We start from the raw sequence: 27,287 nt of genomic DNA, 5'->3' as shown, positions 1-27,287 counted from the left end.
TCATCACAAAGCGAGTTGACTGACATGCGAAGGTCTCCATGAGAAAAATTGCTCGTGAGATCAGAATCAATCGCGAATCGGTGCGGTTAATGGCGAAAAAGGAACTCGTACTCAAGCCCTACAAGTTCCAAAAGGTTCAGCTCCTCACCGATGAAAACAAGTGCGTGAGACTCCAAAGATCCCGTTAACTCAAGCGTCGGCCGCAGGTCGACAATGGGAGTGCATTCTCTTCACAGACGAGAAGCTTTTCTCCGTACAACCATCAAAACGACAGGAACTGGTCCGCAGGGGCTCCTGGACGCTCAGCCGTCATCGAACATCACAAAATCCAATGTCAGTCATGGTTTGGGGTGGAATTTGTGCGAGCGGCAAGACACTCCTTGTTTTCGTCGATCAAGGGGCCAAAATTAATCAAGATGTGTAACACCGTGACATTCTCGAGGCTGTGGTACTTCTGTGGGCTCAGCAGCATTTTGGCAGTGCGAAATGGACGTTTCAGCAGGACTTGGCGCCGACACACAGGGCGAAGAAGACTCAGGAGTGTGCAAGGCTCATTTTCCTGATTTCATCTCGTCTGCGGAATGGCCACCGTACTCGCCATCTTGTGTGACGTGATAGAATAATAATGCTCGCAGACTCACGCTCTACACATTTTTTTACACAACATCGTGGAAGAAAGGCCATGTGATGGTTTCTCTCTTGTTTCGTTTTGTATGATGATTCTGTTTACACATTAATTCTAGCTAGTCAATCTGTCAGTTTTTTGTATCCTTTTGTGAAAATTAATATAAAAATGAATATTATGACGTTGATTAATGATGATGATAATGAAAAGATTGTTAATAATTAAAAAATAAAGTTCTTAAAATAAATTGTTCATTCGAATTCATTTCTTTTTTCAATTAATAATTATATATTTTGGACCTAAGATTTTTAGGATTTTATTAAAAAAATTTTTTGTTAAAATCTTTTTTTTTTTTAAATCATGCATAAATATTACATAAGATAGGGAAGGGGAGGAAGGATCAAAGAAAATATTACGGTTTCTTACACGGGTGGGTGGGGGTCTAGAATGACTGAAATCACCCTTGCGTAATTTATGGACGGTTCCATATTAATTTTTACAGAGTGATTCTGTTAAATAAGGGTAGGTTATTAATACTGATCTATTTTGAGCATAAATTCTTTAATATTAAGAACGTTTTCAAACGCATTAAGCGTCCATCATCAGTTACTTCTTTAAATCAAATATGAAATTCGAACAAATATTACGTAAATTAATGATATGATTACAGATTATCGACGCAATCCCACTATATACAAGCTTTTAAGAAATGATAAGATGAAGTATGAGCGTAACTCCCTAACAGGAATATACTCGATACCATTAAGGGATCATAGGTTCGATTCTAAATTAGTATATATAGGGTCAACATTGAGGAATTTAAAAAAGAGGATTAATGAACACAAGCGGTTGGTGGAAAAATCGGTTGATAGTACAGTCCTTGCCAATTATGCCAAGCAGCAGGGCATCACGGTCTTTTGGGACCAAGCCTCTATCATCAGGTCTACTAGATCGAAACACGCGATAAAGTTTTTTGAAAAATTGGAAATCCACAGAGCACAGAGAAGTACACAATGCATCAATTATAGGGACGCTGATGGGCTTTCCACCACTTGGAAATCTTTATGTGACAGTTTGGATTAATTGTAGAATTACAATAATCCTAGATCTGTTGTTGGTTTTGTTTTATGTTGTTGGGCTTTCTAGCCCTTGGAAGTCTTTAGTGATGGATGAGAGTAATTGTAAAATACTGCGATAATCCGGGATTGATTTAAACCTAATGTTGGTTTTTTGTTTTATTTTTATTTATTTGTGTTTTGTTTTATTATTATTTTATGAAATATTGGCATAATTTGTAAATTACGTTAATTCCTGGATTATTTTATTTTATTTGTTTACTGTAATCGTATCGTTAATTTACGTAATATTTGTTCGAATTTCATATTTGATTTAAAGAAGTAACTGATGATGGATGCTTAATGCGTTTGAAAACGTTCTTAATATTAAAGAATTTATGCTGAAGTTTGAATGGTTGTTTATTTTATGATATTGTCTCTTCAGTAAGCAAGTATATTTTTATCTATTTTGAGTATTTTATCTTTTATTTACTCCTTAATCAATTACAGTTAATAAACTGTAATTGATAAATGATTATTAGTGACAAAGAATGAAAAGATAAGATATTAGGAAGGATGCTGAACATGTCAGTTTATTGCTATAAAAAAAAAACAATCAAAAAAATCATGTGTGACTTGATGTTAATAATCAGAAAAATGTATAGCATAATTTAAAGTCAAATAATGATTTATTGAATGATTGTGGTTAGATAATTTTTTGCATTTATATTCAAAATTTAGCTTATCTCCCTTTTTTCTATTACTTGTATGGGATTCTTTGTCAACTGCAATTTACTCAACCACAGTTTTGAAAGATGCTGATTATTAAAATCACATCTATTGTTATCAGACTGTTGTGATCAAAGCCACAAGATATTTGCGTATTTCCTATACAAAATTCACCGATTAATGTAATCAATTTATTGTGAACTACTTATTGCTGATACCAGCATAAGCTATTTCAGACATTTTTTAGATGATCTGCATTACTGTGTTGCATTAGGTTAGAATACACTTAACCCAACAACTAACCACTTTATCCTACTGTACTTTTAAAATACTGTACACCATAAATCAGTACAAGTTAGTTAACAAACAAAAAACAAATGAAAATCCTTGTCAAATTATCATACATTTTGTCATTATCATACAAATACTATTGGAAATGATACCTAATGTGATATTGTACAAAGAAAGTAATCATTGTACATCTGGCAATGCTCTGCATCATCAAATAGTAGCCGCAGGTTTGCATGATGACTCAATAAATGTAAAATTACCCTAGTGAAAATTAATTCTAGATTAGCAATGATCAACCTGTACTGATGCAGTTGAAGAAAGTGTCAAGGAGATTGACATAATTAACCTTCCAACAACTGCCAAAATGCAGCAGGAACTGGATGTCTTATGATGCAAAGTACAATGTCAATCAAACAATTTTATGATATAACATTTTTAAGAATTCTTCATTTATGATTTATTATATACTGTATACAATCAAAATAAGTGAATTTTTTTACTACTTGATACTATACAGCAGGGGTGGCCAACTTTTGTGCACATAAGATCTACTTTTTATCATAAAACATGTGTTGCGATCGACTTGTTGTCATAGGCATAGTCTAAGTGGGGAGGGGGAAGTGTGAAATACATACTATGTTTATACACTGTTTCAGTACGAAGTGCACTCACTGCTTATGAGTCGAGTCATAACTGCATGCATACAGTTGCGTTCGGTTACAAATATAATACATTAAGTCAAGACATCGCTAGCGATCGACCAAAATTGGCTTGGCGATCGACTTGTTGGCCATCCCTGCTATACAGGCTGTGTTGTTTAATTTCTACTTTTTGCTTTGTTGTTTTTTTTTTTTTTTTTTTTTTTTTTTTTTTTTTTTTTTTGTTTATTGTATTCATTGCTTATTATGATCCTGATATGATCACAATAAGCAGCATCCACTATAAAATGATTTAATAAGAACTTGAGTTACATAAAAGTATTGCAAAAACTTTTATGTATTAAGATTTTTATTACTAGTCACTTATACTGTATTTTAAAAGAAGACAAAAAAAAACTTTTCTTTATATAATTGCTCATTACAAATAAGTTTTTAATTATTTATTGTGACATAATGACAATGCCAGACTGCAATTTTTAATCATATTTTAAATTAAATATATGCTTTTTAACTCAAATTTAGTAGTGGCTTGGCCCTTGTACATCATGCTTTTCCTTTAACAATAGAGTCATGCCAGTCATCTAGATAACTCCTTTCAGGGGAAAATTTTTGAATTGAAATAACATGACTTCCAGTTTGCATTGGAAGTTTGTATATAGTTAATTGGGTCCTCCTGCCCCTAAGGTTTTTCATCTTTCTTCTATATAACTTAGTTCTTGAGATTAAGGAAAGACAAATGGACCGATGACAGTGAGGATTTATTGGTCTACAATTTTTTTCAAATTGCAGCCAAATCAAATTCTGTAAAAGACAAAAAATGAAATTTTAAGAGACTTCAGACTGTTGCTGACTGACCATCAGAAACTTCGAATCCAAGATGATAACACTTTATGTCCACATTAATTATTAAAGTGAATAAAGGTGAGTAAAATATAAATATTAACTAAGTTTTGATTCTTGTCAGCATTCTTATATAGTCAGAAATTGCAATGGATCATCTAACAATATGAAAGTTTATTGCTACCTTATACCATATGCAAAAAAGGAGTGATTTGTATTATGAATACTGTGTGGTCAGCCACCAGCTAAATGCAACAAATATCTATGAGTTGCTGATCAGATTTACTGCCTTGTTTAGTACTTTGACAGTCCTAAAATTATTGAATATTTGCATGTAATATCAAATAATTTTGTCATGGAATAAATGAATAAATTTCCAGAATTCTATAAACTGATTAAGTGGAAAAAAACAGTAAAACTTCAACTGAAAATTTTTGGCAATCAGTCCGTTGTCTTGGGAGATCAATTTTACTGGTGATCAGTTGTCCTGATTTGTCATTTATATTTTAAAAGAAAACAAAAAGTATATTGAAAAATTGTATAAAGAATTAAATTCTCTGAAGAACAAAAATGAAATTCCTTTGACTGCCATTGAAGTATCAATACAATGCATTGTTACAATCACTAGTCATTTAGAAGGTAAAGGATTTTCCAAAATATAATCTAAGGGAATTCAACAATTGATTCAACAAGATGACCCTGCAGTTTGTTACTGCAGGATCATCTTGTTGGCACAGTAGTTGAGACAGTAGTTGTTCATCAAAGTTGTAATTATTTTTGTGATTACAGAAATATTAATTAATATCCTTTACTCAGGAAAGGAAGAAGCAGTGCAGAAATAATAGTGTCTTTTAATTCCTAAATGGTCCACGCATAAGTACTTGCAACAGTGGGCATATTTTATAAATCTATTTTGATCAAAATCTACAGCATCACAGACAAGACTTTCACTCTGTAAATGCAAAGCATACTTCCTTGACACTAAGGAATTTTTCTCTATCAGTCAGAAGCCCAGAAGAATACCATGAGTAACAAATCATAGGTTTAAAAATGTCAGCAGATAATTGAAAGTGCAAGAGAGATTGCAACTTGATTCTGAAAAGCCTTTGCTACCCACATAATATTTTCTGCTGATTGCAGTGCATTTTTGCTAACTAGCCATGTTATTTTTCAATTATCAATGTTACAGTGATTCTTAAAACACTACAATCATGTATCGGTAACCTCAAACTTTAAGTCAAAATTACCAGTTTCTATATACTTTTGTATGACAAAAACTTTCAGATGAGATGCATGCAATATTTTGAGTCCTGCCCTTGCTGCTGTGACCTTGATTAATTTGACTGTCTTTGTGCTACTCATTTGGAATGTATGCATCTGATTTTTCCAGGGGCACGGTGTTCTCTTGTCTGATACCTGTGGACACCCCCAACTTTTTAGTTTGTCAGTTTTAGTTATGATTCAAGTCTCAAATAATTGGTTTGCAACACATTCTACTGTGGAAGTGATTTTACCTGTTATAAAATAGTGCAGTTGTATTGTTGTGCTTAAACATGGAAGGATTGGCTGACAACTATGTTATATTTACTATTTCATACAACAATCCATGACACACTGTGATAATTGCAGACAATTCTTGTAAAACTCCAACAAAAGGATTGTTGCATTCTGGATTTGGAATGTTAGATCAGACTTATTTGAAATTTTCAGTTTCAAGGCTACAGATTGAATTGAAACTTTGAAACAGGACCTTTGAAGACACCAACAATCCTTCCAACTAGGCTTTCATTAGAATTTTGCTTTTCTACCAAACCTCTTCTCTGTGGTGGTAATCTACTTTCAAAATGTTGGAGAATGCAATATATAGTATGGTTTGAAATTGCTTCATTTGCAAAATGATTCACAATAAATTTTTCCTAATGTTTTATTATTTAGTAGTATACTCTTAGACATAAAGCTTCTCTCTTTGTTGCTATTTGTAAAAAAAAAAAACAGAAAATCAAACCCAGAAAAAGATTCTAAAATGTTCTAAAAAATTCCACATGTTTCGAAATTACAGCATATGCAGCATAATTAAAAATTATTGACTGTTAGCTAGAGCCTAGATTTTTTTTTTCTGGACTTATTATTATTATTTCATTTCAGAACAGTCTACATCAGGAATCCCCAAACTTTTTTGACTGTCAGTCCCTTCAAGGATTCCTTGACCTTGTATTGACTTCCTTTTAGTTTTGCTAATACAGTTAATAATAATATAAAGAAATCTGACTCAATATTAATCCACACACCATTTCCTTAGAAAAGATCTACTTACAATATGCAAATTTACAAAATCTTGATTATTGAAATTATTAATCCAATCAGTTATGTTAAACATAACTGATTGGACTAATAATTTTTAATTGATCCCTGAAAATACCTTATTGACTGTTAGTAGTTGGTATCAATCACTCTGGGACCTTCTGATCTGCATACAAACATAGACAAATTAAACTCAAATTATTCTAATGATCAAATGATAAGACTGGATTAACTATCAGACTAGAACTGGCTAATTACATATACATTACATAATTTCGATTAATGTGTCAAAAATATGTAATATATATGAAATTAATTGGCCAAGTTCTAGCTTAGTTGTTAATCTGGCCTTATTCCATTTGGTCATTAGGATGCTTCAATTGAAATCAAAACAGATTTAGTACAAATTATACAATTTTAAAAAATAATGAATTATTGAATTTAAATTATTTGCAATCAATAAAACACTGCTTTAAATCAATAAAACACTGCACTTGGGCAACGCTTATAAAAATTGGATATGTCCAAAATCTTAAAAGCATAAAACAAATGTATTAGCATTTAACAATACTTTTTGAGGCTATGCACATGAGGGTTTGGAGGGTTTATGCAAATACAAATGTAACTTAGATATTTTGTACCCATTCACTTCCTCCTTAGTCTACTGTATTCTGTTACTATACATACCTACTGGTACTTTTAAACCAGTTGTAATGCAAAGCCTTAACTATCTCAAAATAAGAATTAGTAGACTTGCACTACTTTCAAAAAAAGCAGTTTAAATATATTATTACAATGTTATATAGTTTATTGAATTGCTATAATTAATAATATATATTGTAAGTACCCTAAATTATATATTTTATTAGTGCTTTGTAAGAAGGGGAAAAAAGGTATTCCATGAAAGAATAATGAAAATGTAAATGAGCAGGAGATATGGTACAATTGACCATTGACCCAGGAAGGATAAAAGTCCTGGGGATAAAAGGCCTCGACGAGGTGGAACTGCAGCTAGCAAGGAACGGCAATGCCAAGCAGGGTACAAACATACTGGACAACTGATCTTCCTGGAAATGACAAGTAGAAATGAATTGGAGCATAGGACCTTCTTGGTAAATCAGTCAATTTTGCTACAAGAGCAGTGGAGATAGTTGGGAACATTGCTGTTCGTGCCTTAGAAGCTGCTTTTGTACAGTTTGTTTGTTTTCAGTACTGCCAAGTGTAAATAGTTGAGGAGTGAATAAACTTAAATAATTTTTGTCTTGATGATCAGTTCTGTCAATTCAGAGTTCTTGGTATTTAATAATTTGCTCATTCTTCTGCAACGACCATAGCCATTTCAAATTGGTTCCCATACCAGTTCAGTTCAGGGGCAAACTATAAACTGATTCTCTACTTTTGTTTGTATAGTGTCCATACTGTTAGGACATTTCCAGGTCATGAAAGAAAGGACATTGCAATATCATTAGAATAATTAGGTTTTAAAATAAGTTGAATGAGTATTTATTTGAACTGTGACGAATATTTTATTTTGTACTTATTATTCTTTATGCTAATTCAAATATAGTCATTAATATTCTTAATATATTTGTCAACTTAGACATTAATTATTAATAGGACTGTTAAACTGGTGTTAGGTGTTTATGCAAAATTGAGTAAAAGTTCTTATAGAAAACAGACTTTCTTTATTGAGCCTTCTTACACATACTTTCATTTACAACAGTGTTTCGGGCTATAATGCCCCTCTTCAGCAGGGTTACAATGGCTATAAGTTTAAACTATAAATAACAAATGAATAATCAATAAATTTAAACACTAAAATACTAAAATTAATGTATACAACATAAAAAGCTTACGAAAAACAAGTATCCAGCTCCCGACAGTAATGGGCTTTTTGATGGTTTTTTTTATAAATTTATTGATTATTCATTTGTTATTTATAGTTTAAACTTATAGCCATTGTAATTTTAAGAACTAAAAACAAATGTAAAATTAAAATTTATTTTTAATTGTATTAGGATAATGAACCTTTTTATAAAAAAAACCATCAAAAAGCCCATTACTGTCGGGAGCTGGATACTTGTTTTTCGTAAGCTTTTTATGTTGTATACATTAATTTTAGTATTTTAGTGTTTAAATTTATTGATTATTCATTTGTTATTTATAGTTTAAACTTATAGCCATTGTAATTTTAAGAACTAAAAACAAATGTAAAATTAAAATTTATTTTTAATTGTATTAGGATAATGAACCTTTTTATAAAAAAAACCATCAAAAAGCCCATTACTGTCGGGAGCTGGATACTTGTTTTTCGTAAGCTTTTTATGTTGTATACATTAATTTTAGTATTTTAGTGTTTAAATTTATTGATTATTCATTTGTTATTTATAGTTTAAACTTATAGCCATTGTAACCCTGCTGAAGAGGGGTGTGATAGCCCAAAACACTTGTAAATGAAAGTATGTGTAAGAAGGCTCAATAAAGAAAGTCTGTTTTCTATAAGAACTTTCACTCAATTTTGCATAAACACCTAACACCAGTTTAACGGTCCTATTAATAATTAATGTCCAAGTTGACAAATATATTAAGAATAGAAATAAGGACAATAAGGCAATAATAAATAGTCATTAATATTTCATTGTCTTTTAAGTTTCATTAGACAAATTTATTACTTGGGTGACTGAAAATTTTGCAATACAAGAAAACCATCCTTGATATTTTTTTTTAATAATAAACTTCATATGACATCATGCATAAACAAATTTCATCAGTCTCCTTTAATCTGTATGAGATAGGTCTTGTTTTTTTCAGTAATAATGGAACTTTCTAGAGTACTTCATGCAATGATTTACTATGATTTTTTTATGTTGGAATGACAAAGACTGTCAAAGCTAAATGATTACCAGATTACATTGGGCTACATTATTACTACTAATAATTTAAATATTAATATATAGCATGTTACATTTCTGGCTCTATATGTAACAGGAGGAAAGTATAAAGCAATTGGTCAAAAAAATGACCCCCGAGACTTTTACATTTTTTAACTCGGAACCTTGAAATGTCGAGAAATGCAAAAAAATTTGGGGATTTTTTTTTGTATGTATGGTTGTTAGTGCATGTGTGTGTGCATTTGCAAGATTTTGTTTATCCTCTTTGAAGCTTAATAACACATGTGCTTTTTGACAAAAATTTCTGAAATTTTGCAGGGTGGCTTGTGTATTAGGAGATTGTTACTGTTAAATTTTGGTGGTTAAAGATTGAGTGGGTGGGGGAGAGGAGGTCATATATCATATCTTGAGTAGGGTCAGACTTAATAGCAACTCCTCTCATTATTAGCATTTACAATTTTTTATAAAACTCATCCCTACCTTCAAAATTAAGCTTTTCCATTTTATAATAATTAAAAATATAAAAGGTTTTAATTAAAATATCATGACACTACATACAGTTTCAAATGTTGCTGAGAAAGTTAAGCAACTCATTACTGGATTTTTTTTTATTATGATATAGGCCTTGGGTGCTAAATCATTACCAGTTGGTACTGTGAGTAACTGGCATGGTTATCAAAATTTAATGTCTGGAAATGAGGGATCACACAAAAAGATCCAAGTAGTGTAACTGGCAACATATCCTCATATAATTATTAGTAGCAGTAATGTAGCCCAATTTAATCCAGGAATTATTTGACTTTGATATGATCATCATGCTTTATGATGATTATATATGACAGAGACTGTTATGAACAATTGAAATTGGCTTTTGAGGTTGATGCCTCATCCTTTACTACTGTGTTCAGGTGGTACAAAGAATTTCAGAGGGTCGTATGTCCTTCCACAATGAACCATGTGAAAGGTGACCACAAATAGTTGACTCCTGAAAATGTGATTGCAAAAGACCAAAGATGTACCTATAAAATGATACATTAGAGACTACAAATTGGAGCCTCTGCAGTTGCAGACCTTCTGCATAAGGAATTACGGTTAAAAAGTAAGTAGTGTCTCGATAGTGATGAAATATCTTCATCAGTTGACAATTTTCAAAAGTCAGTGTGTGTCAGGATCTCTAAGCAAACTCTGGAGATGCTGAACCAAGATGTACACAGATTATTTCTAAGATTGTCACAGGTGATGAGAAAGACATACCATTTTATGACTGTCCTACACATTAAGAAAACTGCATATGGATACATAAAGATGATCCAATTCCAACAATAGTGAAAAGACAGAGAGAAATCTGCCAACCAATCAAATTTCACAAAAAACACATCAAATATTTAAACTTTGCACCCTCAAAAACCACTGAAAACATATTCTGTGCTCGTTGGCAATCTTATATTATGCAATTTCTCTATTCGAATGGTACCGTACTACTGATCCAGTAGAAAGAAGGGAGCATTGTGGAAGGAGGTTGAAATAAATCTGACCAAAAGTAGTCGTTGACCTCCTCCTGGAAGAGAAGATGGTCAATGACTACTAATTAATACTGGTCTACTATTAATATTTGAAAAGTGATCCATGTTAGACAGATTGTGATGGCCTTTCATGTGATTGAAGTTGCTAACCTTAACATCCCAAAAGACTTCATATAAAACTTGTTTAAATAAAAAAAATCTTGTAAAAATGCTAGAATAATTCCTTTTAAGTGATAATAGTGTTTAAATTTTGACAACAGATTGTATAAATTATGTGGGAAGTATGTTCTTGTAAATATTGCATCTATAGAAAAATTATTGGCTTACAATTTGTAAATATCATAAATCTATAAATTCCAACTGTTGTCCCCTGTCTTCTGTCTGTCTATCCTTCCTTGATCTTGAGAAAGGAGTTAGATAGATGAAAGTCAAGACCAGATATGGAAAGTTTAGGAGCAGGAGGCCCAGATTAACTGTATACAAACATTCAGTTTGGAATGGAAGTCACATTACTTCGATTCAAAACTTCCCCTAAATGGAGTTAGATAAATGACCAACACGACTCTATTGCTAACAGGAAAAGTATGATTTACAAGGGCAAGACCATCACTAAAAGAATTGAGAGCATTGCAATGAAAAGTCGCAGTCTGGCATTGTGGTGATGTCACAATAAATAATCACTCATTAGAATTAGTTTGGTTTATTTGGTTATGGCAACATGACACGTGAGCAATCTACCAAGTGGATGCATTCCAGAAAGACTTTTATGGGAAGCTGGACCCTATTTAGATATTGCCAATGTGAAGAAAATCCAGAAAACTGCCCATTGGCTATGCTTAAATCCATGACTAACTACCAGAGTTCGGTGGTTTTATGCATTCAGCTACTGGAGGGCACTTATTAAAATTAAGAAAGGTTTTTTCATTTCTGAACAGTACTGTAGGGAACCCGTTCTGAATCAGCGGATTCCGCCCGTCAGTTCGTATCACAAAATTAAAACAGTCAAATATTTCTATACAAAAAACTTTATTCTATACTCAGGGACCACCACTTCACCCTTCCTTTCTCTCCCATGTCCCAAACTCTTCTCACTGTCCCTCTTCCGCCTTTTCTCTCCCTTCTGTTTATGGTTCTTTATCTATATTTATTATCCCCTTTTATAACCCTTTATTACCGCATGTGAATGAATTGCACCCGTTCTGACAAAACCGCAAGTGCGGGAGGATGAGGAGGTCCGATATCACTACAAGTACTGAGTCATTAGATATGGAAAATTAAATACTTAAGAGTTTTCACAAGGTAACACCTTGATTCCATGCAGGCAAATGCTATATGTGTTACCTGTCTTAATAATGATATAGTATGTCTATTTCATGCTATATCATTGTTGAAGTAATTAAGCAAATAATAATTTTAAAAATATATATATAATTCTTTTTTTTATATTTAGTTAATTAACACACTAAAAACTTTTTATATCCCAGTACAAACAGCTTTAGATAAAAACTAACATTTTTGACAAAAAAATTGGTCTTCATCTGGCTATTGACCAGTATAAAATTCAAAACTGGAATTCGAACATGTTTAAAATTATTTTAAATTTCAAATTATTTAAAAATTGGAAACTAATTTCTTCTGTACATGCTACTGAAGTGATAAAAATATTGTTACATCTCCACAAATAAATAATATGATGTATTTGCTGGTGTAGAAACGTTAGCAATGTTGTTCGTGCTTTTTTCTCATAGCATCACCTCCATGCATACAAAATATTGGCGGCATTTTTTTGCATTAATACAGTTGCTGGCCAGGTCGGCTCTGTATATTTCCAACGCTTCCAGGTTGTGAAGGTGTTGAATGATCTGACATTTTTACCAATTTGGCCCTATGGAGGTCAGCTTGTATTTCAGGGTCTGTGGCATAGGCAGCTAGGACAGTGGTATGCCTTTGGTTGGCAATATCATATCTGTGTTCCTGTATTCTTTTCCTTAGTGAGTTGTTTGAATTCCAGTTTAGAATTTATACTTGTCAATAGCCTGACAAAGATCAAGTTTTTGGTTGAAAACATTAGTTTTTTTTATCTAAAGCTGTTTGTATTGAGATATAAAAAGGGTTTTTAGTGTGTTAATTTATCCTTCCCAGGGATTGTGCGAGAAGTTGTTTTATTTAGTTAATTATTTTGTTAAAATTTTTTGCCAATAGAAGGCACTACATGTAAATTAATAAATCGAATGTAGATAGAAATTAATTGATTTACAGAAATCAATAGATATTTTGGGATGGAATATATGACGTTATCAAAGTTAGAAGTATGTAAGCATAACTGCCAAGTTTTGTAGCAATTGGTTCAGTGGCCTAGGAGTTAACAAATTTTAAAAAATATACTTAGGCCTAGGAGTGTGTAGTGAACAAACATCCTCATTTATATATATATAAGATATATAGATAATATAAGTATTGCATATATTAATACAGTAAAACCTTGTTATTTCAAAACCAAAGGACCAAAAACATGCGACTTCAAATTATCTAGACTTTTTTCAAATCGAGTTTTTTGTAATTACTGAAAATGGGCAAAATTATATAAAATAATGATCTTACATAATTTTACCCATTTATTTATAAATGCATTAATATTATCTGTTATTATTTAGTACCTTAAACTAGGTTGATAAAACCATCAGTTGGCGTGTACTTAATGAAAACAACCAAATTACTTTCAAAGCAAGTCCTGAAGATAATGCAAGAAAGAATTTAAGTGCTTCAATAATTTCGTATAGAGGATCAATGACTAGTTCTATGAAGAATTTATTGTCTTGAGTTCAAAATTACAAAAATCATTTGATCTGATAATGCTTTTTTTTTATGGCTAAAACTATAAGTACACATTCTGTCATGAACACACATGTTTATTTAATGGACTGGAATTATTGAAACAACAGATTTTTGCAAAAAATTTCCAAAATAATTAAATGCCAAACGAATTTATTCTATAAAAATAAAACTTTTTGAACTTTTAAAGTAAAGATTTAGTTACTTTAGTTTTTACTTTAGTATTTTGTAGTTTAATTATCATAATTTTGTTCAGATAACAGTGGTGGCATACAACTCCTCCCCTAGAAAATTGTTAGAATGGAAATGAAACCTTTGTATAACTTACCACATTGTTTATTGCATATTTATGGAATGATATACATTGGGATGAAAAGTTAGAACACAATGATATAGTAAATTTTCTAACTTTTAAGTCATTTAACAGTATTTTAAATTGTATGTCAATGTTACTGTGATTAATGTAAAACAAATTTCTGCACTACAGTTTAAAAAATGAAACAAGCTGAAATTATTGTTTTGAGTTTGTTAGCAAAAATTACAAAAAGTAATTTTGTTGTGTTTAAACAATAATGAAACACTATATAGTTAAGCTAGGGCTGTCATTTTAAATATTTTTTTTAGTCATCAGAATTCATTTTATTGTAATGAGTTTACCAATGAATTTATAGCTTATTAGAATTACAATTATCCTGTCTTAACTGTCAAAGTTCTCTGAAATGAGGTCATTAAGTAGATAGGAGATGATTTCTTGAAAACTGATAAATTATCTTTTTTTTTAAAATTTACTTGTTAAAAGTATACGGAAAATTATTTCCTTTCTATTCCGACTTATAGATCTCAAATATAACTAAAAAATGGTCGAGAAATGAGCTTTGTAATGTTAAACCTAGTGAAGAGGCCTGGTAAAGGCGAAATGCATTTAGGAGCATTGTTAAAGTAATAAATGATATTTTTTCTCTGCGAATTAATTTCGTTTTAACTTTTTATTAACTTTAAGATTTTTTAAGTTCATTTTATAAATGTTTTGAGAAAAATTTTTTAGTTATATTTGAGATCTATAAGTCGGAATAGAAAGGAAATAATTCTCCGTATACTTTTAACAAGTAAATTTTAAAAAATAGATTCTGACTCCATCGCTTTGATAATTATTTTGATAAATTATCATTTACAAATTCAAATAGGAGTGTTTAATAATATGAATTAAAACACAGATTGGATAGAACAAACAAATTGAAAGAACTAAAGGCAAGATATATATGTATAGGGTTTTTTTTTCTTTAAGAAATGCTTTGTGACTTAGGAAAAGAAAAAGTTGCATGATGAATTGCAATTTAAAACCAGCCTATTGCACAACTCGCACTTTTTTTTAAATGTAACTCCTTGTTAACTGTGTTTAAAAGACAATTTGAAATGCTGATAACCTAGTTTTCAGCATGAAATTAATGGTAATTTTATTATTTTAGGTTTTTTACTTTTTCTAGTGTAAGTTATATAAAAAGAGTTATGGTAATATTTTAATTAAATATAGTATAAAAATTATACTAGTTGATGTCTGAATTTTTTGCATTAGTAAATAATATGCTGGAGTTCACTGTATAATAGATAATATGCTTGTGCCAACAATAGATATGATACCTAGCAGTATTAGTGTGAACTACATAATGGTGGCTGCTATGGGTATAAAGTCTGTGGTCTGTTAGAATTAGAAAGTGTTCAACCTATCTAATATAGCTCATCGTCAGGTTTAATATTATAAATGTTCCAAAATGGAACATAACATTTTCGAATATTTTATATATTTAAAGTTTAAGAAAATAATTTAACTTTAAAATAAATTGAAAGAAGTGTGTATATTAAATAAATAAAATAAATAAATAAATAAAACATAGAAAACAAAGCTAACTAGAAAAAAAAACACAATTTAAGGATTTTTAAGCACCATTCTTTTTTATATTGTATATTTCCGTGCTGTTGGAAGAACATTAGCATCCCTAGCATTTAGGCAGCAGTTTTTCATTTTACTTTTATAAATTTCCACTTTTTCCATCTCCAACGCAATGGATGGGAGTGCACTGTTTTAATCACTTTAATCTCTTCCTATTTTACAATCGCTCCTTTAGTCTGTGCCATAATCGCTAATATTGTGTTGTTGTGTCATTTGTCAACATTGTATCTAATGCTCTTTTTCTTATAAAAACTCAAGAATGGTCTGTAAAAGATCACTTCATATTTATAGCTTTCTACGGAATGATAAAGACAGCATAAAAAGGAAGAGAAAGCTGGAGTATATAAAATACTATTTGAAAATCAACAGTCAGGAATCGGAAAAGATTGTGGTGTGACTAGAAAAAACCTGGCGGTACGTCTGCAAGAACGTGGATACAATGTTGACAAAGGACATAATATTAGCAATTATGGCGCAAACTAAAGGAGCTGTTGTAAAATAGGAAGAGGCAAAAGTCATTAAAACAGTGCACTTCTATCCATTGCATTGGATATGGAAAAGGTGGAAATTTATAAAAGTAAAATAAAAACCATTGTTTAAGTGCTAGGGATGCTAATGTGTTACCAACAGCATGGAAATATACAACAGAAAAAGAATGGTGCTTAAAAACCTTTAATTTATGTTTTTTTCTAGTTAGCTTTGTTTTTCTATGTTTTATTTATTTGTTTATTTTGTTTATTTAATATACACACTTCTTTCAATTTATTTTAAAGTTAAATCATTTTTTTTAATTTTAAATATGTAAAATATTCAAAAACGGTACGTTCCATTTTGGAACATTTATAATATTAAACCTGATGATTGCCTATATTAGGCAGGTTGAAAACGTTTGTAAAAATAAAAGAATTTTAAGCTCAGAAAAATTAAATGTGGTGAAACTGAAGTGAATTACTTGCTGAGAAAGTGCTGGATAGATGTGGAGCTATTAGTTTTAGCATTTCCTCTCCTTCTATAAGACATCTTTTTCAATCACCCACATATTCTAAAACGTCACAAAATGTAATCATCATGACTTAAACAACTATGAAATCAACTAGGATTAATGTCGGACACAAATGTGGATTAAACAATTTTGTGACTACAGAGAGAAAAGTTATTAAAAAGACAACACATAAGTAATTCTCATATGTTGTCATGCACGCTATACCCTTTGTGGCAGCCATTTTGGTTGACTGATACACCACCTATATTTACTGGTACAAGCAAATAGTCAGTGCATTTATTATTACTTACTATCATATTGTATCTTTTCACGAAAGCCCTGGTAACTGTTAATATTTATTTTTATATAAAATGTTGTTTAATCTTAATGAAAGAACTGAAAACAAATTATAGTATTGTAATGGGTATTATTTTAATTTTTTTATTAATTAAAAGTTTACTTACTATTAATTTATATTGAAAAAATATTTTAGAAATAAATACTTAACCTTACCTAAAAATATCCTAATGTTGTTTTAGACTGCCATAATAAATTCTTATTAGAAATATTTTTGTTACATATTTAATTGTTAAATTATTTTCATTTTGAGCACATTTACATAGTGCACACATTTTAAAATATTAATGTAGTCTTAAAGATTTAAATGACCTCAATGATATAAAAGAAAAAACTATGCGCAGTCAACTCAAAAATTGTTTATATGCAGGAAACTTTTATATTTTAACCCATGTAATAGATTCACTTTAACCTTCTGCAGCATTGGATTGCACTTTATGAAACTCCAGTAAGAAATTTTAATATTTAAAACTTATTTTATTATACATATAATTTTATTTCTATTATTGTGATTATTTAAATCCTCAAGTATGTATATTTTAAAATAGAATAGCATTCTATGTAACTGTGTTAAAGATGAACGTTTTTCAAATTTTAATTAATTTAATTGCCTGAAGATAAGTATAATTTATCAAAAGTATTAGCCAGCAGTTTATTTATTTTTAATCTGAGTTAAAATTATAACTAAAAAAACACTTGTCTATCTTTAGATGATGTGTTTTTTTTCTGTTTTATTTATTAGTTGTGATGTGGTGTCAACTCAAACTTTTATAATTAATCTTGATTATATTTTTTCCTCTGCTTTAAATTTTACATTATGTTAAATATGAAAATATTTCAATTTTTTGTAAAATAAAAAATTGTATACTTTATAATATTAACTAAAATATAGTTTTCATTCTACTCTTTATTTTGTTAAATGTTAAGAGAATAAATAATGATTATTGATTGAGTGGCATTTTTATTTAAAATAAAAATTTCATTTTAGGTCATCATCACGCCAAGAAGTTATATCTATTACACCGGTGGAAGAAAATCTTGATCGCATATGTACAACCAAAGTCGTTTTGTCTGCTGTTTCTCCTTATCGTGATAGACATTCTGTTATTGTTGTTGCAACTGATGAAGGTTATTAGTGTATTAAATTATGTTAATAAGTGAATAAAAATTTTAAAATATATAAATATAGTTTTAATACTTTATTTTTACTTTATTAGTTATTTGTTTTTTTATTACATTGAAATTTATATTATAATCTATACAGATACAGGATTAACTTTACGTTGTGATGTGACCGTTGATGTTATTCATTCTATTTCAATTGTTACAACTACAAGGGAGATATTTCTAGAAGATGCTCCTGTAGCTTTTGAAGTAAAAGCAGAAAATGATCAAGGTAATTAAAAGTTTGATATAAAATATCTTAATTTCTTACTTCTTTAAATTTTAGAACATAGCCTTACTTTAAAAAATATATTTTTATTTGGCACGAGTGCCGATTATTCCAAAGAATTAGATGTTGAGAAATTTCGCCCAACTGTTATGAACTGTGAAATCCATATTAATATAGGCTATACCAAAAATCATTATTCCATCCTTTACCTATACCATTCTGCTCAATCAGTTTTCTTATAAAATAGCATCTTTTTAGTTTTTAATAAAGCATACACTCATTGGTCTGATGTAAATTACACCTTCAAAGAACTCATTTGTATCAGAACAATAGCAAATTCACACAAACTATAAATGGATTAATTAAATTGCACATCTCAATTCAAACAATTCCAAATACAGAAAAAGATGATGAACATAAACACAAGGGTAATTGTATTCAAAAGAGGCTTAAATAAATTAAAAAAGCAGATCACTGTAAAGGAGGAACTAAAATTTTTTCTATAAGAAAAATCCCACTATTTAAATCTGTTGTAAGAATGCACAGTGTGGCAGTGGAGTAAAGTAAAAAGGGGAACTGCTTGGTTGGAACACAGAGTTTAATCTACTCTGTATAGAGTACACATACCAAAAAAACGAAAGGAGATAAGGTACAAAGTACAAGAATCTTCTTATATACTCAAAGGTCTAGACGTCACCTGGAATGTCCCTAGGAGAGTGTCATGATACTCTCACCAACAAAATCTTCTTCAGAATAAAAATAAATCAGACAACAATCAAATCATTCCATGGAACTTAGGTAATCCTCATAATGGATAACTTACTCAACAAGGAAAGAATATATATAGGATCCACATTGTGATGTTCAATTTGTCTTGCAGATAACATAAATCAGATAAACATTAGACATTTAACATTACTCCAACTTCATACATATGTGCACAAGGTGATATCATACATTTTGACAAAGCAAGAATAATTTTTCTCACTAATAACATCAAACAAGGGAAAATTCTTGTTTGGTGTTAGTTTTTATATATAAATAAATTCTGGTTTTAAAAAGCTTGGGAAATATGTCAAACTACTGGACAGTGTAATATAATTTATAGAGACAGTATTTTAGTTAAACACTTTACCTATCTCTTCAAATTGTTTAGAGTCAGATATCACTTTATATTCCAGGGGTTCATTTTTTGAAGTAAGATTATAAATATTGTCAGATATTGAGTGTAAGAAAGTCATAACAGAGTTTATCAGCTGAAAAATAGTTACAAAAACTCTGATTTAAACTCACCATCTTATTCCAAAAGAGATCTGGTCAAGATCTTGATTCCTACAATGACATCAAAACAGACATGGATGACAACATAATAAGTGAATTGAAAGACATTGAATTGAGTAACTATAAAAACAATAATTTCAAATAGTGTAGCTGTAACCCATAAATATAGTCAATAAATTTTCAGTTTTGATACTTTGGAAAATGTATGAGCAATTAAAATATTTCTTCTAATTTTTACCATTCATTTTCTGTTGTAAGAGAAAAATCCTCAGCTTCAAAATAACTCCAAGGAATACATACATTTTCCATAATAAACACCCAGGGAAATACTATTTTATTTTGTTAATTTTTATTTATTTTGTTTAACATATTAGATGTATGTAAAAATTCAGATGCAAACACATTTGAAAGAATGCAAGATCCTAAATTTAAACACTACATTACATAATGATATATCCTGAAGATAGCTGAATTTAAAGCTAAAATGTTTGAAAATATTGCATTTTAAAAAATCCAGCAAAATTTTATCATTGATTAATAGGCTAATTGTCACCAGCTGTCATTATGTTTTCAAAATTTAATGTAAACTGAACTATCTAATACTCTTTCTTTTTTAAGAAAGCAAGAATATTTTTTTTAGTTCTTTTCCTTCCTCCATGGAAAATATAACTTAAAAAATTAAAACTTAAATTTCAATATAGAATATAACTTCTAGCATAATACATAATTTAAATAAAAATGCTTTTGAATACCAATTTAGTTGTATAATCAGAAATCATATAGGATTCAGTAAAATTATGAACACTATTATATCCAAAGCATTTGAATTTAAAATAACCATATTGCATTGAACTTTAAGGTACACTTTTTCACGAGTTTTTGAACCCAAAATTTGAATTTGATGTCTTAAATTCAAAATAAATCTTTATCATTCTTCAAAAATCTTAATTATTTTTGGAGAACAACAAGTGTAAAATGAAAAATATATAGAAACAAAAGTATTTAGAATTTCAATTTTTACATCCAAATAAAAACAGCCTGGAAGGAAGTGTATATAGGCTCATCAACTGAGAACTATTCCATGAATAACTTGTCTCAGTATGATATTCCCAGGAAGTACCATTATTGTATAATTATATTACTGTGTTTGTTAAAATAACTGTTTTTATTTATGTTAATAACGAAATAATATAAAACCAATGTATAACGACTGTTAAATTTTAATAACCTAGTTAATGTTTTAATAATACGAAAATTTACAAGTCAATTTTGTACAACCCCCTGCAACAGGGATAATCCCCTTTTTGTGAATAAAGATTATTATTATTATTATAATTTATATTCCCAGGAAGTATGAGTTTCAGAATCAGCACATTTTGCAAATAGAAAGTTTATGTAGAGAGAGAGAAGCATTTGTTTTTTCTATTATTCACATATTATTTGTATCTTATTTTTTTAACTATGAAAAAATTTTATATACAATGCTGAGTTTAAAAGTTTCTCTATTCCATTAATTATGCTTTATAATAAATACATTTAATGTTTTAATTTAATTACTAGAATATTTAAGATTAATTAATAATAAAGAGTACTGAAATGTAATTATTTTATTTTAGGAGATACATTCTCTTGTCTTGATGGTGTTTCATTTCAATGGATTATTACAGATCGTTTTGGTAAACCCTCTGAAAATAATGTTTTACGGTAAGACTTCAGAAAATGCATATTTGCATGATATTCTGAATACTATATTGATACATGATATTCAAAATATTTTGAATATACAGTAAAGCATCGATTATTCGAAATAATTTGGGACCGGGGTTGTTCGGATAACTGATCATATGAAAAAATATATTAACCTATTCCATGTTAAAATTTTTCTCCGTTGCGTGTCACTTTGCATTGTTAAGCCTAACAAAAACTTTTTTTAAAATAATAATCGTGGCTATTGTATCATTGGAAATTATTTCTTTATTTTGCACAAACAAATATATTAAAAAGTATAAAAACAAAAAAAAATTATATTTCTGAAGTTAATCTAGTATCAAAAACATTTCGATTCAGCATGGCACATGTTCTGATACACAGTCCTCAGAAACATGCCACACAAAACAAGCAAAACTCTTTCTTTTTCTTGGGTTTATCTGGAGAGGTCAGCCACTTGGGCTATATTCTCCAACAAGCTGAAGCAAAAGTCACCACTTGTGATGAGAAAAAAAGTCTCGTTCAAATACCGATGCATCCTTAAGTACCCTCTCATGGTCACGTCATGCTGCCAGCTAAAACACACACACAAACAAAAAATAACATTGGAGTAGCCCAAGACATAGCCAAATATTGCAGTGCCACAGCACTAGCGAAAATTTGAATTTGCTGACTGTAACGATTTCAGTTATCCAATGTTTTGGTTGATCAGTATTCAGATAATCAATGCTCTACTGTATACTAATTCAAACACTTTGAAAATATCTGTAAATTGTTTACTTAAATAAAATATAATTTATTTTTAAATTCAGATTTTTAAAGTTTGCTGATTCTGCATTTAAAACTCCTCCTGCTATTGATTTTTGGGAACAACAGGGTTTGCATGGATCAAAAGTGTTATTAGAAGGAGTCAAAACAGGTACAGCAAAAGCAAGTGTACAACCACGGGATTCAGATTATAAGGTATTTTATTTGATAAAATACATTATTATAAAGTTATAAAATTTACAAGAAAATTTACTTAGAACAAAAAAAAATTCTTTGCTTTTTATTTTTACAATAAATTTTTTCTAACTTTATCTGTTATATATATGAGCATTTATCCTATATGAAAATTAAATTCATTCTCCTAATCATTTAAAATATTCTTTGTGCGTATAACTTTTTAAAAATAATTGTTTCAATTATTATTTATGTAAATTTTGTTTTAATTTTTAGGATCTTCAATCATCAGAAATTACATTAATTGTTGTTGCAAATTTAGTTCTTAATCCACCTTCTGATGTGTATATATTACCTGAAATGACAATTCAGTATCAGGTAGAATTAATAAAGCAAAGAAAAGCTCATAGTAAGTAAACTGATTTTAGCAATAATGAAAAAAGAACTAGTAAATAGTTTTAATGATTGGAGATCTTTAAATTTATAAATACAGTAGAGCGTCGATAAGTGGAACCAATTGGGGACTGGGGTCCTTCCAGTTAATGATTTGTTCCAGTTTCCGACTTTGTACGAAAAAATACATTAACCTGTCCGATGTTCAAATTTTTCTCCGTTGCGTATTGCTTCCTGTTGAATTTTTCTCCGTTGCGTGTCGCTTCGTGTTGAATTTTCGTCGATTTTAAGCCTAACGAAAATTTTTATAATAATTATCGAGGCTATCGTATCGTTAAAAATTATTTCTGCATTTTGTACAAACAAAATAAATATATTAAAGAATATAAAAAAACATGAAAATTATACTTCAGAAGTAAATTTAGTATCAAAAACATTCGATTCAGCACGACACAGTCCGACTGAAAATTGTTCCATTTTCCGGCCATTCCACTTACCGACGTCACTTATCGCACAAATAAAAATCGCACATAAAAAGAGCGCATAAAAACAGGTTTGACTGTACATAAATCTAAAATTATTATAAAATTAAAAACTACACAGAATTCTCATATGACTGCTGACTTACATTATTGTTATACTTTTTTCTTTTTATTTCTAAAAATGAATTACAAAATTACAAATTGCTTGTAGTGTCTTGGATTGAAAATATTTATATTAAAAGAATTTTGAATTGAGAGATATGCTATAAAAATAATCAATAAAAAATGCATTTTTATTTCATATGTTGCATTTTTTAAATAATTTTTTGATAAAATATTTCCAAATATTAAAAAAAAGAAGAAAATTGTTGTTGAAATTGTTAATGTGTTAGTGATCTCCCCGAGTCAGTTTTTGACAAGACTATGTCTTGTTTATAAAATCATACTTCCTGCTGTGTTACCAGCTTAGAGGTATGAAGGAGTACATGTCAAGAGTTGCAATTTGGCACAGAGTATTAGGTGTCCAAATCATGCACACACAAAAAAAAACAGACTTGTAGGTAGTCGGGACCAAGAACCAAGTCAAAATAAAATACAAAATGGCAACACTCTCTACAAATAGTCAGTAGTGTGAGATTTGTGCATGCATTGCTCATTGGGAAGTTTGAAAAGTGAATGTTGCTAAATCAAATTTTGACAAACGAATCTAAAAAAAACTTATTTACCTGTCCCATGTTCTTCTCAACAGATTTCTGGCCACCACGTGCTAACCTTGATCGATTGACCAGAGATATCTCGTTTCATCATTGGAACATTTTTGAAACTAGATGCTGCGTCGTTATAATTTTATATTAAAACTAACTTCCAAAATATAATTTGTCTGTTTTTTTACATTTTTACAAAATATATTGTTTGTGCATAATAATAAAATAATTTCGGGCGATACGATAGCCACGATTATTTTTTCAAAAACGGGAAATTTTTATTAGGCATCAGCAAAAATTCAACCCGGAATAACACGCAACAGAAAGGAATTTTGAAATTGGATGGGTTAATTTCACCAAAAATGCATCGTGGATGACGCTGTGGCCAGCAAAATTTTAAAGATTGCTTAAAACCACCGATACCAAAGAAGATTGGAGAATGAAAACGAGATGCGCCTTGAGTGTCGAAGTGATCCCACATAGCAGTGAGTCTCCAAGACAGTCTTGTCCTAAATATGGCTTTGCCATTTTACTTGTTGCTAGTTGATTGAACAACATATTTCCTCTGGTCAACTAAAAAAATTTTTTTTTTCCTTTAGTTTATTATTTTTAAAAAAAATCTGAACTACAGATTTAGATAACATTACAAATCAACCATCTAAATTTTTTCCTGGGGTGAACATTGTTATTGAGAAATTTTATTATTTTTATTTAATTTTATCTAATTTTAAATTGATGTTTATTTTTTTATTTTATAATTAAATTAATAAATTATTTTTAGTTATACCGATGCCAAGTGACCAATATTACTTAGAAATTTCAAATACAGAAATTGCTGATTTGAATCCAGCAACATCAACTGTAACTGGATATAAATTTGGATTTACTCAAATTATATTGAAAGACAAAAGTATCCTTTTTAATTTGTTTAAATATTTAGTAAGATTATTCAGATAATTTCAGGAGTCTTGTTTTTATTAGATAAAACATTCTTCAAGATTCATCTGTCTCAGTATCAGATCAAATCAAAAATAATTCTAAATCAATTATATCATAAAACCATTCTAAATCTGTTTGGTTAACATTCAATCCTATTTATTTCATCAAAGTTCAAATTTACACAAACATAACAGTAATATAAGTAATAATAATAATAAATTATTTATTATTCTATTTATTTTCTTATTTATACAAAATTATTTCAAATCTTACTTAGTATCAAATCTTGATAGAAATTTATTAATTTAGTTGCATTTTTTTAAAATAAAAATATATTCAAATAATTTCCTTTTGTAAGGACTATTTTCAATTGCTAATGTATTCAATGAGGTATCATTTACACTAAATTAAATGTTTTTAATTGACAATTTATGGGAGATTGATTTTATATATATATAATTCTTATTGTTGCTTTGTTCTTTATATAAAAGAAACAGACTAAAAATATGATATATCTTGTTGTACACCTATATTTGAAATAAGGAACAATATAAAATGGATTAATCCATTTCTGACCCCCAAATAAATCCTTTTTTTACTTTTTAAGCAGTATTTCATGGTAAAAGTGCCTACAAATGCAATGTAATATTGTATATATAAAATACTATATTATATATAATAAATTTTTTAAAATTTAACTTAAGTACATTTAAAGATGAATTATTGGTTGCCATTTTATTATATTAAGATTGTCAGTTAATACAGTTTTTATTAATTTAAATTAAAATCAACTGCAGCATGTACCAAACAACAGAAGTAGAATCTTTCCCATATTCACATTGAAATCTAATTTAAATACATCGTCAGTGATTTGTGTCATGACATCTAATGACACATGCAATCTCAGTGCCACTAATTTCTGAATCAGTAATCCTGTTGCTGATTGGGCATGCCATTGACTTTTTCTTTAAAATAGAAAGTTTGGGGAGTTGATCGTCTGTGTCTCAGTAATCTGTGGTTAGTTCTTGCCAAGTAGCTTGTTCAACAGCCAACTTATCCTACAGCAATCAGGGCAAACATGAGTTTGAAATTCTGTTTGTGAACTGATTTGTTTGAAAACCAAGGCTTGACTGTATACAATTTGTACTACATTTTAAATTAGCTTTTTCTTTTAATTATTCCTACATACAAAAAATTAATAAATTTTATTAATTTTTTTTTTTTTTTTAACTATTGCTAAGGGTTATTTTTCATTTTTATTATTTCCATAATAAATGTGTTCGTTTTTTAATACATGAAGGTATTTGAATAATAATCAATAACTTTATCAATATTACACTGTTTTTATAAAAGTCTATTTTGGCTGATTTTTTTTTATGAACTAACATTTAAATTATTTAATTCTAACTTAAATTGAAAATCTTTAGTAAAAGTATTAGCCACATTTAACAAATCTGTTGAGTCAATGATTAGGATACAGTAGACCCCCCCCTTTATAACACAGTAGATACGTTTTGTGTTATATTAATTCCGTGTTGTATGAGTCACTTAGATTTTACAAGTACATGATCCATTCACAGCCCAGCACTTGTACAGTTTAGGGGGTATGGCTGTTTGAAAGGTTTTCTTCCATAAAATTAATCGATTCTAGACTAATTTGACACGAACATTTCCAAAACGCATATCATTTTTTGGGAATAATCCATATAAACTAGGCTATAAACAAAAAATTGTAGGAATACTTACTGAGTGCTCACCATTCGAAGATGCCATTGCTTAAACTTGTTTTCGTCGTGGAGCAGCTCATCAAACGGCGGATGCGTTTCCTGATAAGTTATTCTTTCTGCGAAAAATTTGCTGAACTTTGGCGACATCATTAATAGAAATATAATTTTTATGGCCATTGAATAATAAATGTTATTTAGTAGGTCTGCTGCTTGTTAAATTCAATGGTTTGTGCAATGTCCACTATTGGTCCAGATTTGACCAATCCTGTCGAGACATGAGTCGGCCATGACAATCTGTCTCATTCTTTTACCGTGTTATACGAACACAATCACAATTTTTCCGCCGCATTATACGAATCCATCTTATATGAACCCGTGTTATAGGGGGGTCTACTGTATTCTATAAATATCTTAAAAATTCTTTCACAAATATTAACATATAAAAATAAATTTTTTTATTGAACTATTTATAAATTAGTTGATTAGCATTAAAAGGTTAGAATATTTTAGTAAAATTTTTTCTTCAAGAGTTGTCAGAGATGATAAATGTCATCTTCAATACTTATATTCTACAAGGATATAAATTTATTACTGATGAATGAAAAGTGATTAATTGGACAAGATTATTAGTTTGAGTTTATTTATATTATAATTCATAAATAAATGTTGGAAAAAAAATCCATTTT

General features: G+C 29.4%; 1 protein-coding gene across 2 annotated transcripts in view; it reads left to right on the top strand.

The window, feature by feature from the left end:
• LOC136973741 (nuclear pore membrane glycoprotein 210-like) overlaps positions 1-27,287 on the top strand; it is an 88,039-nt gene that overhangs the window by 3,919 nt on the left and 56,833 nt on the right. The window contains exons 2-7 of one of the 2 annotated variants that reach the window (XM_067268486.1): positions 18,022-18,161; positions 18,298-18,429; positions 21,324-21,411; positions 22,227-22,377; positions 22,633-22,765; positions 24,717-24,845. In XM_067268486.1, coding sequence (XP_067124587.1) covers positions 18,022-18,161; positions 18,298-18,429; positions 21,324-21,411; positions 22,227-22,377; positions 22,633-22,765; positions 24,717-24,845 — 773 coding nt within the window. Of the gene's footprint in view, positions 1-18,021; positions 18,162-18,297; positions 18,430-21,323; positions 21,412-22,226; positions 22,378-22,632; positions 22,766-24,716; positions 24,846-27,287 lie in introns of those variants that run through there. The other variant, XM_067268487.1, reaches the window with a different exon arrangement.

Source organism: Centruroides vittatus, unplaced genomic scaffold, assembly GCF_030686945.1.
Source record: "Centruroides vittatus isolate TY-2023 unplaced genomic scaffold, ASM3068694v2 contig_329, whole genome shotgun sequence".
Lineage (NCBI taxonomy): Eukaryota > Metazoa > Arthropoda > Arachnida > Scorpiones > Buthidae > Centruroides > Centruroides vittatus.
The sequence above is the reverse complement of the archived record's forward strand: the minus strand, read 5'-3'. Positions and strand labels throughout refer to the sequence as shown.